Here is a 17988-nt window from a genome sequence, read left to right on the forward strand (position 1 = left end):
CATTTTGTTCGTGAGAAACTTCAAAAAGGAGAGATTAGCACATCCTTCACTTGATCTACCAATCAGTTAGCACATGTGTTTACCAAACCTGAGAGGACAAAGCATATTGAAGTAGATTGCCATTTTGTTCGTGAGAAACTTCAAAAATGAGAGATTAGCACATCCTTCACTTGATCTACCAATCAGTTAGCACATGTGTTTACCAAACCATTGGGGAAGTCTAAGTTGAGAGATAATTGCAACGAGCTGGGGTTGTATGATATACATTCCAGCTTGAGGGGAAGTGTTGAAGGGTATTGTTAAAGGGCATTATAGTTTTTGCACATGTAACCCTATTTGGGCATAATATATATACACCATATTACTTGGGAGCTCTCTAAGGAAACTCCACCTTCTCCCTCACTCTTCTTCTTCTTTCTCTTGTCATAACAACAGTTCCTTCATATAAATGTTTCTGGAAACCATAGATGGGCGCAATGTGTGGTGGATACTGGGACAGGATCAATATTTTCGGTTCCCATTTCTCTTAAGAAAAATACTACCATATGGATTACTTGCTAACTCAATACTGAGCTTTACTATAACAGTATCATATAGAAAAGAAGCCATCAGCACTCGAATTTGTACTGCTATGAAAAGGACAAGTGAAGAAAACTCATCTACAAGAACATAAAAATAAGTTTCCTTCATGTTCCCTCTTCAAACCCCTAGCACATCTTAGATAGGCTAGGTGAATGTTTCACCTAGAAGACAAAAATATCCACCAGGTTTGCAGACTAGCAGTGACAGGAGGATATCCAGGCTTCGACCCCTACCCTTCCACAGTAAAGGCGGACTTTGGTTACATTACTAATGGGACCCAATTCGAAGGCAATCTTTCTGTCATCCCCTTCAGTGTCGGGATGTGTTCTTTTATGGTCTGTCTAGTAACAGGAATAAAAGTTCAGCATGAATATTCCACTCCATTTGATATTAAACCCTTGAAATGCTTAATATATTAAAGTGTTGAAGGGGGTAAATAACAAAATCACCTGAGGCAATCATGCTTTCCAGATAATACTTTGAAAGTTTCATAAATATTCAGCACTAAATAAGTAACATATGGACAACATAAAAAAAGAAAAGAAAAGAAAGCGAACTGTGAAGCATATAAGAGCCCAACCCTCTCTCCCCAATGAAAAGAAGAAAACCGAAACACAAATTGACAACTTGTATGCCAGAGTGAATATAGAGCCAGCAAAAATGAGAAGACAAACAATAATCTATATTTGTTTTATCCAAGAAGAAACATGAAATTATTATTCAAAAAAGAGAAGTAGAAGAAGAAACACGAAATCCGGAAGACTTGCTAAGGTTTTAAAAGGTACAAACAGCATTGAAGAGACATACTCCTTAACTTCCTCAACTACAGTGGTTGCAACAGCGCTTACTTTCCCAGTTATCTTAACAGTACTCCTTGTCTTTGGAAGATATCCCAGCAAACGAGCACCCTTGAAGTCATCAGTAGCTGCATTTTGAGAAGGTCCTTGTTAATTTCAATCAAGAAATACTTATAATTGATGACGAGAAACATAAGCTTCTCCGTTAACTAGTTACGGGCTCAAAACAACCATAGTGGATAGATATGTAAGCTTTATCCTGTGGGCCTATTAATGGTCATTAATTATGTTAAACCTGGTTACGTGTTGTTAGAAATTTCATAAGCAGTGCATATGTAGAGGAACCATAACTGAGACAGGACTCAATAAAAGAAGCTATTCAGGCAAGAATTTAAAAAAAAAAGAATGAACCTGTAATAGTTGAAAAGACTACCTATTCATCAAGTCAGAGGGAAGTCACAGTAGAAGATATTCTTGGCCAAACACGAGATCATATACTTCCCAAGCTACTACATTTTATTTTTTTGGTATTATATTATAAATCATACGAATATTACATCAGGTCGGGACCAGGAGTCCCCTCTGCTTTATATCGTATGAAACCCAGGAAGGGACTTCTTGGGCTAAGGAACAAAACACCAAAATTTCTTGGAGCATTACCCTGTCACCCTATCCAGCAAGGTAAGCCTTCCTGAAATTACGGCCCAAACAAAAAGTCAAAACACCTCCCATTCAAAAACCATAAACCTTGCAGGACCCAGATAGATACTTATCAAGGAGAAGCAGGACCACCCTTCTATCGCTAAAGTTACTGAGCAAAGCCACAAGAGTTTGAATCCCTAAGAGGAGCACTTCTCCAGCTCTCCCAAAAGAAATTTGATTTGGAAGTCCGGCATGTCTATGAGGGGGTCCACCGGTTCCATTTCCTTGAAATCCAGTTGCTTTCTACTAGCAATCCTTTCTTCCACCAGACGAATACCCACTGCCTTATTTGCCTCCCATTGAGACTTCCTCAACCTCTTCTCATCGGCCAAAATTATATTGAAGAAGGGGTGTTTATGGAGGGGCGAGTGGGAGTCCTCGATCTTAATTGACCCAGATAGACGATGGAAGTCCTCAATATTATCTTGGGCCTCCTCCTTAAACAATTTCCATTGCTTCCTAAGCTACTACATTTATCAATGAAATAAAAATGGAAAATAATAAAAAAAAACATATTAAAACTTAATGAATTATTAATGAAATGTTCTTCAGACTGAACAGAAGTACAGTGAAGTACAGTGTAGGGGCCAATATCCACTTCTCAGAAATTCTTAGTTTTTCTTTCAGTCTATAGGAAAAGAACGAACATAATGAGGAAAAAAAAATCCCATCCCATCATGCCCTCAACCACATCCTTCTCCATTGCTAATCACACCCTATTTGAAAGTGTTTCCTGATCATCCGGTCCTTCACCAGTTCCCAGCTTTTCTATGGTTTTCTTGATTTTTCAAGTCTGTGATAGAGTAAAACCTTCGTCCCTCGGCCGTCATCATTTTTATAGCTGTTGTCTATGTCCTAGACTAGTGTAAAACAAGAAACAAAAGCTAATAACTGCCTGTCATGAATCTCATTAGTCATATAACAAAAGGAGTGACAACAAATATTAAAATTCTCCATCATGCTCGCGTAGACTGGTGTATCCTCATTGTTCCATATTCAATTCCTAGAGTATCAATAAATCATGAGAAAAAAAAACATTCATTTTGAAAGACAATTGCACCTTACTGTCCCGTATTTTATGAATTAGTTCTCCGGTGACATTCGAGTTCTCTTTTTATATTTACTCTCTAGTGCTTACCAGTTTGCCATCCCTATTTATTTAGTCTACAGCATCTCTTTGAAGGAAGAAGAAAATCTATATCCAATGGCAGCGACCTCCAATTCTACTACACTTTCAAGTATCAAACTGATCAGCAGGCACTAAATTTTATGGAAGGAATAATCACCCAAACTGCTTAAAGCCAACTGCAGCTTTGATATCTAGGTGTGTTGAAAACCCGAGAAATACCTTCTCAAATAAAAGATCAACCACGATGTACAGCAAAGTATACAAAGGAACACAATCACAACAAGCAAGAGCACAAAATTTATGTGGTTTGGTTGTGTGCTTACGTCTACAAGAGAAGAGTTTCAGTATTTTGGTTTAGGGCTACAAAACTCTCCTTGGCCAAGAAAACTCTAACTTGTGTTGTCCGTAGCCCTAATATGGGGCTTATGTTTCAACACCACAACCTCAAAGAAATTGCCGGAATACCCTTTTGCGCAAACCGTAAGTTAAATTTTCCTTCCGGGGCGCTGCCCCCTGCACCCTCAGCGAGCCGAGTAGCTTGACCTGTGTTTGTGTCGCTTACATTAGTCTATAAAGGTCCTGTCTATTGCCAGAATACAAGACATTTGTACAACAATCTCTAACTTGACTTGAATTCTGTAAGTACATGATGGTCAACTCCATTGTGTACTCCCGGGAACACCGGGTGCCCTACGCCACCCGATGGGGTGCCTCGCCAATCATAAACAGTTGCTGATATTGGCCAAGTCCAAGAAATGCTTGAACTTGGTCGTTGTAACCGACTTTGTCAACATATCTGCTGCATTGTCATCTTAATGTATTTTTTCATGTTGATACTTCCATATACCACCCATTCTCTTATCTTGTGATGTCTCACATGCATATGCTTTGTCTTGGCATTATATAATCAATTCTTCGCCAAATGTATGGCACTTTGACTATCACAGTGCAACAATGCTTCTCCCTGCTTCAACCTCACCTCATATCATGAACTAATCCAGCCATACATATAGCCTCCTGGGCAGCCTCACATGCTGTATATATTCTGCCTCTGTCGTATACAAAGCGATCATCGAATGAAGAGAAGCCTTCCGAGAAATAGGCCCAGCTACTATGTGAACACATAGCATGTAATAGATCTCCTCTCATCCAAGTCTCCTGCATAGTCTGAATCTTAGAAGCATGAAGCTGGTGCGGGTGCGGGAGCGGGAGCGGGGAAGCGTGGGTTTAGAAGAGTCTAAGTTTTGGAAGCGCCATGGGAGCGTGTATGTAATATTTTCTTTATATATCTTTCAAAATTCAAGTACATAAAAAAATAATAGTTTCTAACCATTTTCATATGCATCTTTCAAAATTTACGTACATTTAAAAGCTAATTTCTAACCATCTTCACCATCTTCATTTGGGTGCACTCGTTCATTGTGCCTTCTGAAGATGCACAAGCCTTTGTGCTTGCTCCAATGAAGTACTTTGAAGAGTTGGAGGAGTTTGATGTAAGGAAGTTGGTGATGGTGGGACTGTCTCTTTGGGGTTCCCGTCTCTTTGGGGTCGCGCTCCCTGAAAGCTCTTTCCTAAGGAGCGTCGATTCGAGGTTCCGAGGTGGGAGCGGCACCTCGAGGGAAGATTCCTGCTTCTGAGGTCTGAATCTACATAGCAAGTCAGCCCATCTTCAATTTCCCATGTCATACATCAAGTCCAAATTTTTAGTGCTATGTTAATATCTAAGAATCCACTTCACTTCATTCCAAAACTCTTTTCCAAGATTTTCCATGTATCTACTTACTACGCTCACAACATGAGTCATATTTGGCCTCATACAAACCATCGCATACATTAGACAACTAATGGCACTACTATAAGAGATATTAGACATTCTTGCCTGTTTCTCATCGATAGATGAGCATAATTGCTTACCTAATTTGAAGTGGCCCACCAAAGGAATTAATTGGTTTTGCATTTTCCATGTTGAACCTTTGGAGTACTTGTTCAATATACTTGGCCTGTGAAAGCTAAAGCACTCCATTTTTCATATCCCATCTAATTTCCATACCAAGGATCTTCTTAGCAGCACCTAGATACTTCATGTAGAATTCTTGGTTTCACATAGATTTTTGCCTATTGACTTCATATTGATTTCATGCCTGGTCTTAGCAACAACTAGCATTTCATCAACCTAATGTAGCAAATATATGTATGAATTAGCATCAATAGCACAATAATAAATACAACAATCGAAGCTACTGTGTGTACTCATTCCTCGTCATGAATGAATCAAATCGTAGATACCATTGCGTAAGTGACTGCTTCAACCCGTAGAGATATTGTTTTAGTAGACACACATGATCCTAGTTGCATTTTCAACTAATCCCTCTAGCTGCTCCATGTAAATTTGTTCCTCCGAGTCGCCATGAAAGAAGATTGTTTTAACTTCCATCTAGTCTAGCTCTAGATTATACCCTGCGACTAGACTAAACAATACACAAATAGAGGTGTGTTTTACTGCAAGTGAAAATATCTTGATGCAATCAACGCCTTCTTTCTAGCATATCCCTTTGCAACTAGACGAGCCTTGTACCTATCTCCACCTGTAGATCCATTTGCAGTCTGTTGGATATAGTTGGATATATGTAATAAGCCCAAGGGCATAGATGTATTATGCTTCTCCATTATTAATAAATATATTAGTGAGGGGGAGATCATCTCTCTAACTCACTTTCTCTTCTCCAATTCTTTCTCTCAACATGGTATCAGAGCCCTAGGGTTTTTTTATCCCTAGGGAAACCCCTTAGCCTCCATCTTCTCCATTCCTCAACCTTAACCCTAACCCCTTTCCTCATCCTCATCTTTATATCTCCCTAACCCCTTCCTCATTCTCATCTTCATCTCTCCCACGCCCTAAACCTAACCCTAACCTTCCCCATATCCAAAACAGATTTCATCGTTTTGCCACCTCCTCAAACCCACTCGCGCCCCCTGAAAACCTAAGCAGTCCAGCGTTTTTCGCCCCCTCAAACCCACTCGCGCCCCCCTGAAAACCCAAGCAGTGTTTGGATTTCTTTGTTAAAAGCCTTATTTCTTACTCTCTTTCTTTGATGTGTTAGATTTCTCTCTTCTTACTACGTCTTCGGCATCTTCCTAGTCTCTATATGGGTCTCTTTATGCACTTGGTCCTTTCTTGTGCGCTTTTTCTATGAGCTTCTTGGTGGATTAGTTTGTTCTTATTCATCTTCTCTACGTCTCCTCGTTGGAGCCCTTGGTTGTGGTTTCTTTGTTTCTTGATCTTTGTTGTCTTAATGGAACCTCCTGTCATCGTTGATCCATCTCTTGGCATGACCACTAAGACTCATGCTTTTACCACACCGTCGATTCCTTCTTCATCGTCTCACCCTACCTTGGCACCTGTGGAGGGTTCATACCCACAGTTGAATATTGCCAAGTTTGATGGAACTAACTACCTTCCTTGGAAAGTTGCAATTGAGACCTATCTCCTTGGGAGAGGTAAGGTCAGTTTTCTTCGTCAGGACCCCCCTCCATGTATGGACCCGTCCTTCACCCGTTGGGAAATGGAAGATGCCTTGATTCACAGTCTTTCTATGGCAGAGCATGACACCTGCTATTTCATCCACGATGATTCTCCTTCCCACTGCGAAGGAGATTTGGGATCATACCACTGACACTTACTCTGGGGTTGAAAATCTCCGACGTATTTGCTCTACTTACTCTGAGTGGATGCGTCTTCGCTGTAGTGATCTGTCCCTGGAGAGTCATTATGGCCAGTTTCTGTCCTTATGTCAGCAGCTTGACATCTACTTATCCCTCACGTCTGATATCAATGTTCTTCGCCGCCAGCGAGAGCAGATCCGGGTTGTTCACTATCTTGAGAGCTTAGGCCCTGAGTTTGCTTCCTTCCGTCAGCAGGTCCTTAGCTCGGGCACTATTCCCTCATTACTGGAGACTTATTTACGAGCACAGCAGTGTCTTGATGATCCATCTCCCAGCCTTCCGTCTGAGAGTGCAGTTCTAGTTTCTTCTGACAATTCTGGTGGGTCTCAACCACCTAGAGGAGGTGGCTACTCTACTCGGGCTCGTGGTCGTGGCCGTGGCAGGGTGGGTGTTGGCAGTGGTCGTCCTTATTGTACTCATTGTCATAGGGATGGCCACCAGATTGAGACATGCTACACACTACATCCAGAGCTTCGTACAGGCCGGTCAGCTCATCTCACAGTGACCGGTCCGTCTGACAGTATGACCTCTTTGCCTCTCTCTATTTCTGCTGATGAACCTTTCACATTCACGAGATCAGATTATGAGGAGCTGCAGCGATTCAGACAGAATGCCTCCCATCATACTTCTGGGTTTGCTCAGCCAGGTAGCTCACCCATGAACTTACTTTCTAGCTCCGGGTCCTGGATTATTGACTCGCGAGCCTCCAATCACATTACTGGTAACTCTTCTCAGCTTGCTTCTTTTCATTCCATTCCGACAGGAACTCAGACCATTACTCTTGCTGATGGGTCCACTTCCCCCATCACTGGTATTGGCACAATTTGTCCTTCATCTAATATTTCTTTATCATATGTTTTATGTGTTCCAAAATTTGCTTTTAGCTTATTGTCTGTTAGCCAATTAACAAAAATCTTCAGTGCTCCATCTCATTTTATCCATCGTATTGTGTTTTACAGGATCTTTCGAATGGGAAGACGATTGGATCGGGTCGTGAGGTGGATGGTCTCTTCCCCCTTGACTGCAGTCGTTCTCCTACAGTCCTGCATACATCCGTCGATGCATTTCAGTGGCACTACCGTCTTGGTCATCAGTCCCTTCAGCGCCTTCAGCAGACGTCTTATGTTCCATCTTCTATTTCTCCATTCCAGTGGGAATCATGTGAACTTGGGAAGCATCACCGGGTGTCCTTTCCTTCCCGAGTCCTCAGTCGTGTTGATAGTCCTTTTAGTTTAGTTCATTCTGATGTATGGGGGCCCCCTAGGGTCGCATCTAATAATGGTTTTAGGTATTTCGTTGTTTTTATTGATGATTATTCACGTATGACATGGATCTATTTGTTGAAAGACCGCTTCCAGGTCTTCAGTGCTTTTTAGAAATTTCATGTTGAAATAAATAACCAGTTTAATTGCAATATCAAATGTCTCTGTACTGATAATGCTCGCGAATATTTATCTTCTACACATGGTTTTGAGGATTATCTTACAGGTCATGGAATTATTCATCAATCTTTGTGTTCCTACACGTCGCAGCAAAATGGTGTAGCAGAAAGAAAATTGAGATACCTACTTGAAGTTACTCGCACGCTCTTGTTTCAAATGCGAGTTCCTAAATCTTTTTGGGGAGAGGCCGTGTTGACGTCATGTTTTCTTGCAAATCGTCTCCCATCTTCTGTCCTTCGTGGTTCCTCTCCTTTTCGTCTGTTGTATCCTTAACAGGAGCTGTTTCCTCTCCTCCCTCGGGTCTTTGGCTCTTTGGGTGTGTCTGTTTCGTTCACCTTCTTGGACCTAGTAGGGACAAACTTGATCCTCGGTCAGAACGTTGTGTCTTTCTGGGTTATTCTAGGACTCAGAAAGGTTATCGCTGCTATAGTCCTCGTTTACGACGATGGTTTGTCTCCGCCGCGTAACATTCCTTGAATCAGAACCTTTTTTGGGGCCTTCGACTCCTCCTCCTAGTTCCATCCCGGATGAGGTACCCTTGTTTCTTCCTTCGCTTGCTGACCCTGTACAGGTACCACTCCAACCTACGCCACACTCAGAACCGGCACCCTCTTCTTCAGTTCCAGTGGTTCGCCCACCCGTTACAAAAGAATATCAGCGACGAGTGCAGAAGACGAGGCCTCCACCTCCTTCTCATCATCCATCGTCTGCTACAGTCGAGGTCCCACTCATGCCTACAGAGGTATCTTCTTTACCATCATCTGTCATTACTTCTGATTCTCCCATTGCCTCTGTAGAGTTACCAAAATCATTACAGGAGGCTCTTGAACATCCTGGCTGGCGAGCTGCTATGGATCTGGAAATGGGGGCACTTCGATCCAGCCAAACATGGAAACTTGTTTCTCTTCCAGTTGGGACTTGACCAGTTGGTTGTCGTTGGGTCTTCTCCATTAAGTATTTATCTGATGCAAAGGTTGAACGGTTGAAAGCTCGTCTGGTTGCTAAGGGGTACACTCAGACCTTTGGGGTTGACTATCATGACTTTCTCCCCTGTAGCCAAGATTCCTTCAGTTCGTGTCATCTTATCCATGGCAGCTAATTATGGTTGGCCTCTGCATCAACTTGATGTGAAGAATGCCTTTCTGCATGGCGATCTACAGGAGGAGGCTTACATGGAGCAGCCTTCAGGGTATGCTGCTCAGGGGGAGATGTCCTCCTCTGTTTGTCGCCTTAAGAAATCCTTATATGGCTTGAAACAGTCTCCAAGAGCATGGTTTGGTCGATTTAATGAGGCCGTTATTCGCTTTGGTCTTAGACAGTGTGCAGTAGACCTTCAGTATTCAGTCATAAATCCTCTGCAGGGTGCATCCTTCTGATTGTGTATGTTGATGACATCATTATTACAGGAAACAACTCAGGAGGAATTCAAAGGTTGAAGAGTTTCTTACAGACAGAGTTTGCTACAAAGGATTTGGGTCGACTTAGATACTTTCTAGGGATAGAGGTGGCCTATTCTTCTCAAGGAATATCTCTAGCACAGAGAAAGTATGTGTTAGACCTACTAGAAGAAACAGAAAATCTTGGAGTAAAGCCTATATCTGTACCTATGGATCCTAGTGTGAAGCTTATTCCAGAGGAAGGAGATCTATTGGAAGACCCTGGCAGATATAGACGACTAGTTGGCAAGCTCATATATCTTACAATTACTCGCCCAGATATCTCATATGCAGTTGGAGTAGTCAGTCAGTTCATGAGTGCTCCTCGTACTTCTCACTGGGCGGCAGTAGTTCAGATTCATAGTTATTTGAAAGGAGCACTAAGGAAAGGACTACTATTCAAGAAAAATGGACATGTCAGAATAGAAGGCTATTGTGATGCAGATTGGGCAGGATCTCCAGCAGATAGGAGATCAACCACTGGCTACTGTACATTTGTTGCGGGCAATCTAGTGTCTTGGAAAAGTAAAAAAGCAAGAAGTTGTTTTGAAGTCAAGTGCTGAGGCAGAATATCGAGCTATGTCCTATACTAGTGGGGAGCTCCTTTGGTTACGTTCCCTCATGGCGGAGATTGGTTTTCCTTGTTCTTCTTCAGCTCAGCTTTATTGTGATAATAAAGCTGCAATTTACATAGCCATCAATCCTGTTTTCCATGAGAGAACCAAGCATATAGAGGTGGATTGCCACTTTATTCGTCAGAAAATTCATAAAGGAGAGATACAGGTTTCTTTTACTCTATCTGTGGACCAGTTCGCTGACATATTTACGAAACCCTTGCCTAAGTCAAAGTTGAATGATATTTGTAGCAAGCTGGGAATGTACAATATCTACATTCCAGCTTGAGGGGGAGTGTTGGATATATGTAATAAGCCTGATGGCATAGATGTAATTATGCTTCTCCATTATTAGTAAATATATTAGTGAGGGGGAGATCATCTCTCTAACTCACTTTCTCTACTCTAATTCTTTCTCTCAACACAGTCAATTGCCTTCTTTCTCATAGGAAGCTTCATAAGATCCCAACTATTATTTCGATGGAGTGACTCCGTCTCATCTGTGTTGGACATAACTCACTTATGGCTTTCCCAACCACTCATGGCATCTTAAAAACACAGAGGTTCTCCATTAGTAGTAACTAAAGGAAAGGAAACAAAATCATCAAAACCTTACTTCACTGGTAACTTAGTATTTCATTTTGGCTTTGACTCTGATATGCTATGTTGCGCTTCTTGCTAATTATGGCCGCTACCTGATTATTCTTCCATAGAAGACTGCATCATCTTGTTACCACTATCAGATAATCCTGAATCAACACTATCGAATTATGCCATATCATGTTTTTCTTCCACGTCTACATCCTTTGATTTTTCTATCAGCTCACTAGTTTTCAGCATACTAGTCTCATCAAAGATTACATCCCGGCTAATACCTATCTTTTTCACAGTAGGATCCCACAATTTATATTCTTTCACCACTTTCTCAAACCCGAGAAATACACATTGTTTTGATTTAGCAGCTAGCTTGCTCTTCTGTGCACTTTGAGTATGCACAGAAGATGGGTGTCAAAATATACAAAATATAGAAAAATCAATTGAATTTTCAGTCCAAACCTCTTTCCGAAGTTTGAAGCCAATTGATGTAGATAGAGATCTATTTATCACGTAGCACACCATATCCACTGCATCCATGCAAAATATCTTTGACGAATTTGCATTCAGCCTCATAGCCCTTGCTCTTTCAAGAAGGGCCGAGTTCATTCTTTTAGCTACTCCTTTTTGTTGTGGGGTACCCGGTTAATGAAGTGACGCTTGATACCTCGGTCTTTGTAGTAGGCCAAGAAATCACCATCTCTATATTCCATGTTATTTTCCGTAAACATTTCAATCTGTTTCCTTTCTTATTCTCAATTTTTGTCAACTAGCTGTTGAACTTGGCGAAAAATTCAGAGTTTCTTCTCATGAAATATATATAACTTCCTTGAATAGTCATCAATGGAGGTAAGAAAGTACTCCATACCGCCCCATGGTCCCATTGGCGAAGGCCCCCAAACATCTGAGTGAGCATAGTTAAGTATACCTTCACTATTGTACATTGTTGTCATGAACTTGACTCTACACCATAGTAGCCAGAAACTTCTTATGCAGGTGGGAAACTAATTTCCATAAAATGCGTTTCGGAAAAATCTCCAAAACATGATGAAAAAAATAAGGGAAACATTTCCGAAATGCATGGGAAACATATGAGAAACTTACATGAAACATGTGTGAAACGTGTGAGAAATGTAGGGAAAACTCGTAGAAAATTTATTGAAACGTGTGGGAAACATGTGTGAAACTTACGAGAATCATTTTGGAGAAAAATATCAAAAATTTGTGGAATAGATATTTAAAAGGAAAACTATTGTAATAAAAGATAAAAATAAAAATTATTCAAATAGAAGCTTGAAATTAATAAATTTTAAATCTACAAAACCATATATTTCGTGTTTACCTTGTCTTTCCTATGTTTTCACTGACATTTATCTGTCATTTCTGAAACTTTTCTAATGCATTTCGAAAGGTGTTTCCCAATGCGCTTCTCATATGATTTTCTATCGTTTTTCCATTTCTCGCTCCCCCTCTATTTTTTACCCAGTGTTTCCCGTTTTAGTTTCCCACCCTGGTAACTATGCTCTGCACTGCTTCTCGTATACACAATATTTGTAAAAATCCAATTTGCAATTCTGAACTCCCTTAAGAAATTTCCGCTTATGAAGTTCCATCAACCCTTGTGAATAATCCTCGCTAGCCTCAAGTGGTGCAGCTCTTCCTGTCACAGTATTCCCTAGTAGCTTGTACATGTTTCCAAATTTCTCCCCCTTTATTACAACTAGTGCTCTTTTGACGATTTTTCATATCCCTTGTTGCATTGTACCAGCAACCACCCGTATCCAATTTCCCAAGAGAAACCAAATTCTTCTTTAAATCTGGAATTTGCCTTACCTCAGATAAAATGTGCACAATTCCATCATGCTTGGCAGGAAACATCATTTTCCATGAGAATAGGTACTCCGTTGAATGGCTTGTAAGCTTTTTACCTCAAATAGAATGTGCACAATTCCGTCATGCTTGGCAGGCATCATCGTTTTCCATGAAAACCATCCCTTTGTTGAATACCTTGTAAGTATCAAACTAGTCCTTGTTCGGGCACATGATAATAACATTCCGAATCAAGAATCCATACATTTCGGAAATAGGCTTTATCTGAAAAAACTTAATTTTTTGCTACAACATTGGCTTGATATGTGGTGTTTAGTTTCTTCTATTTCAACTCTTGCTGACACTTCCTACAGTCTCTTTTGATGTGCCCTTTTTTATGGCACCAATAGAATTTAACTGTGGTTCCTCCTCTTGATTTGGATCAAGATTTACTTCCTTCCGGCTCCTCTCACGAGATCGACCACACTCCATTTACTTCCTTCCGGCTCCTCTCATGAGATTGATCATGGTACTATCTGTTGTTCACATTCACCACAAGTTCATCTTCCTTGATTCTTCTTCGGTGGCCTTCTTTATCTTTTCACTTGCAAGAAGGGCTGATGTTTACTATTGTTGTGACCATGGTTTTAAATTTCGACCGAAATCCGAAATTTCGGATTTCGGTGGAGACCGAAACCGAAATTTCCCGAAATTCCATTTTTCGCCATTTACCAAATTTCGGACCGAAATCCGACCGAAGCCGAAATTTCCCGAAATTCCATTTTTCGCCATTTACCAAATTTCGGACCGAAAGTTCGAATTTCGGTCTAAAATTTCGATTAAATGCCATTATTTTTTTTTTTAAAAGTGTTACAAAATTTTAGCTGAACGAAAATTCGGTTCGGAATTTCGAACCAAATTACAAAATTTCGGATTTCGTCAAAATTTCGGTTTTCGGTGGGGTCCAAAACGGTTACCGAAACCGAAATTTTAAACCATGGTTGTGACCAAGGTAGCCTTCCCAAAGAAAAGCGTAGTAACTAAGTGATCATAAGATCTAAGGAGGGACGTCAAGAGTAGTGCCTTATCCGCCTCTTCTAGCTTTCCTCTAATGTTCAACAGTTCCGAGTCCTTCATGTTGAGGTGTTGAGATGTCCCAGTAAGCTTGAGTTTTCTTCCATGTGAAGAGCATATAGTTGCTTATTGAGAAACGTGTTGGTTGGCGATTTCTCCTTGTAGACTCGAGTTTGCGCCAAATCCCGATTGTAGTCTCTTTGCCGATTACGCTGTAAACGGCCTCCTCAGTCAAACACAGATGGATCACGCTAACCGTCTTCATATACAGCTCTTCCCAAATTTATTTATTTTTTTGAAAGATGACAATTTTATTGATACTATGGAGATTACATTGGGGACCAAAGGTCCCAACTAGCAAAACATAAAATCAATTAAGGATCGCCAGGAGCATACTCCTAGACCATTTAAAACAAAAGAAGAATATCTACTACAGTCAAGACCACCCATCCATGCACTGCCATTCTGTCGAGTAACTAATTTACCTCCCCTACTATCTAGAAACATAGCCTAGAGAGTCTTCACCACTCCCCCAACACTCCAAAGCACTACCCCAAGGCCTTCAGAAGATCGAAACCAACGAAAAAGTGTCATATTTGGGGACTTCTCGTGCAAGGCTTTCCTCAAAACAGACTTTTCATCGCCATTTAGATAGTCATTTAGTTTGGTGATTTAGGCAAGCCATCCAAGCCAGGAGAGACTCAACCAGACTATGCTGAGTCAGGGACTCTAGCAGATATACAACCCCAGAACACAGGATCAGGACTTCCAAACGGACGTTGATCGCCAAGCTTTTCTCCACCATACGGCTACGCACCGCCTTAGTGTGGAATCGTTTGTGTCTCCATCCTAAGCAAAATCCGATCCCCCAAATCCTGGTGAAATCCCAGAGCAAAAAGAGAGAGAGAGCTGGCTACTAAGGGAATCTGATCTTCCCGGCCCCTCAAGGGAGGTCATTCCTTCTTTGTTAATGATCCTGTGCTCAAAACTAGATGGAGAGGGCCTTTTAATAGCTAAATCAAGGAGAATAGAGCCTTGGAACCTCCACTCCTAGGGAGAAGAGCTAAATCTGACAACACGCCTCCCTAACTACCAAGAAATATAAAATACAAAACATCCAACTACTTTTAATTGTCATAGCCTTTCCTACCCCGGGAACCCCAGCTATAAAATTAGGTATAGGTGGGGCCAGATCTAGGAGGCCAGGAATAGGACTTCAAGAGTCTAAACAATCTGCTAAATTTCTTCCTACGCCCGGTTTGGAGCCTAAGATAGAGCTCATCTTATTCATAATGAGCTGATCTTGGGAACTTAAACCCCTGACTGGGAAGGTTGAATCTTTGTAAAAACCGCCAGGAGCACGATTGACATAATTCTTCTTGACGTATGGAGCATCCTTCCGTCTGATGTGGAGTGTAGGTTTCTTGGGACTCTCTAACAATCCTAAAATATCTTCATGCCTCTGAGCCAGTCCCATCATACCTTTTTCTGAAATAGGTAACTGCTCCATCTTAGGCCTCCCAGCAAAGACGTTTGAATTTGAATTTGAATTTGAAATCCCAATGGGACCCAACGATTCACCAGGCAAGGGCCTTGAAGTCGCCGGATGCCGGAGCTCTTCCCAATTATCGTTGCTTATCGTTTCTAGTTTCTTGTCTTTGCCTAACAAAGCCTTCACCAGGCCTTGCCGACCCAAGAGATCTCTCACTCTTGTTTACCACAGGCTGAAGTTATCAGCCCTATTGAATTTCCCCACCTCGAAGAACTTGGTGCTTGTCATTGTTGCAATGGTACAAAACCTGATCGTTCTAATACCACTTTGTTGAAAAAAAACTGAGAAATACCTTCTCAAAAAAAGATCAAGCACGATGTACAGCAAAATGTCAAGAAAGGATGCATAGAAACATAAGTACATGAGCAAGAACATAAGATTTACGTGGTTCGGCAGTGTGCCTATGTTCACGTGAGAAGGGTCACTATTTTGGTTTAGGGATGCAAAACTCTCCTTGGCCAAGAAAACTAAAAAAAAACCCTTGCTGCTAGTAATCCTAATATGTGGTTTATATATCAATGCCACTACATCAAAGAAATTACCAAAAACACCCTTTAGCACAACTCAACTCAACTAAGCCTTTCTCCCAAACTAGTTGGGGTCGGCTAATGAATCCTTTAGAAAATTTTCATGAAGAAGGTGAAAGGGTCTACCTTGCTCAAATTGACTAAGTCTAATCCTGACACTAGTTGGGTTTGTCTACATGGATACCCTTTAGCACAAAGCCGTAAATTAAATTTTCCTTAGTTGGGTTCGTCTACATGGATACCCTTTAGCACAAGCCGTAAATTAAATTTTCCTTCTTGGGCTGCTCACTGCACACCCAACGAGCTGACCGTACAGATCGAACCATATGCGCTTCACGCACATTACTCCGTCAAGGTCTTATATAATGCCAGAATACAAGAAATATGTACAACAGTGCCTCTACAGCTATAGCTGCATGGGCTGATCCCAAACAAGGTTATCCCAGTATAAACGAGCTTGAAAAATACAACCCACACCTTAAAATGAATTCTGTCCTCAGTTTGTTAGCCATTCAAAATTTTTGCCAACGAAATCTTACATTAACAAGTTATGATGTTCACTTGACGCAATCACATACATTATTTTGAACAAAATAAACTGATCAAGTGGATATAGAGAGTGCATAACAATATGTACTTTTGATAACAGAATTGAACATGTTTTGGGGAGTTTGATATTGTTATACATATTAGTTTATGTAGAAGGGAAGAATTGTATTCTATCGTCTTTTCCTTCATATACTTTAGTCATATAAGGCGGTGGTGGGCAGAGTTTGCTATGCATGAGAGAGAGAGAGAGAGAGAGAGAGAGAGAGAGAGGAAAGGGTGCTTTTATCTTTTCTCATGTACAGCAACCCTTAGTCGGTATTATTTTCAAAGTCAACCTCACTTGGTTGTTTCAACAAACTTCTGAATTTACTTGATAAAAAATTCAAATATATAAGGGAGGCCGTCTAGAATGATGAAGACACTTTCACTCATTCTCCCCTCTTTTCTTCTTCGCTTCTTTCTTCAGTGCATTGTTAGTGTAATTTTCAAAACAAAGTGGGTTTTTAAAACTATTTTATAAAGAAAGTGCTTTTGTTTTGTAAAAGTAGTTGCTTTTTAGAATAGAGAATAAAGTAGCTTTGACTAGATAGTCTCATATCGGTAAGGCAAAAAGTAAGAGAGAAGTTTATATAGCTTTTACCACTTCTCTCTATTACTTTATTGCACAATGGTTTTAGCCATTAGGTGGACCCGTGGGATGGTGCAACGCATCGTTCGCGCACGCGCGGCATGGGCAATGGGCTGTAGGGCGCTAGTGGCGTTCTTTGCACTTTGCACTTCGCATGATCGCATCGTCGCAAGGAGCAATTGGAGCACTTAAATTTTTCCAGATTAGATCTGGACCGTTCATTGGTTCGACCTCGATAGGTCGGTCGGCTCGGGGTCGGTCAAGTTGGGTCGGTCAGTCAGAATGGCTTGAGAGCTCAGACCCGTGGGATGACCGAAAGATCGGTCCAGTGCACTCCAACAGCTAGTGGTGATCGGGTGTGATGACGACCGTTGGATTGTGTCCCACTGTCCCAACGGTCATTAGCCTAGAGGGTGCGATCCACACCATGGATGATCGATTTAGTGGTTACGGGGCTGGAGGGAGGTTTTACACAAACCAACAGTCACTCCAGGATCGATCTAGACTGTAGAGTCGCGGATGGGCGTGATCTAACCGCCAGAATTGGACCCGCTCTGAATAGGTGCTCTGTAAGGGTATAAATCAAACAGAAAGGGTGCCAGAAGCTCTATAAAAACAATAGAATCGATCCATTGCAAATACAATGCGAAATACACTTGTGGGAATTCTATTTAAACAATTTCCAAAGCAATTATTCTCTTGAAAGCCTCTCTAAACTATTGTTTCCAAATTACATTCAAGTATATTGTTTTCTGCAGAAACAGTAACTTGAATCTCAAATACTTGTTCCTTCCAAAGGTGATTCTTGGGTTTGTTTCCGCTTTGTGCAA

At 41.1% G+C, this 17988-nt stretch overlaps 1 protein-coding gene across 1 annotated transcript in view; it reads right to left on the reverse strand.

The window, feature by feature from the left end:
- Positions 1-17988, reverse strand: part of PIFI (post-illumination chlorophyll fluorescence increase) — a 42918-nt gene that overhangs the window by 16078 nt on the left and 8852 nt on the right. Inside the window, exon 2 of the mRNA XM_077363963.1 lies at positions 1390-1507. Within this exon, the coding sequence (XP_077220078.1) occupies positions 1390-1507 (118 nt within the window). The remainder of the gene's footprint in view (positions 1-1389; positions 1508-17988) is intronic.

The sequence above is a fragment of the Tasmannia lanceolata genome, unplaced genomic scaffold (assembly GCF_043159265.1).
Source record: "Tasmannia lanceolata isolate RefF3 unplaced genomic scaffold, GAP_Taslan_0.1 ptg000003l, whole genome shotgun sequence".
NCBI lineage: Eukaryota > Viridiplantae > Streptophyta > Magnoliopsida > Canellales > Winteraceae > Tasmannia > Tasmannia lanceolata.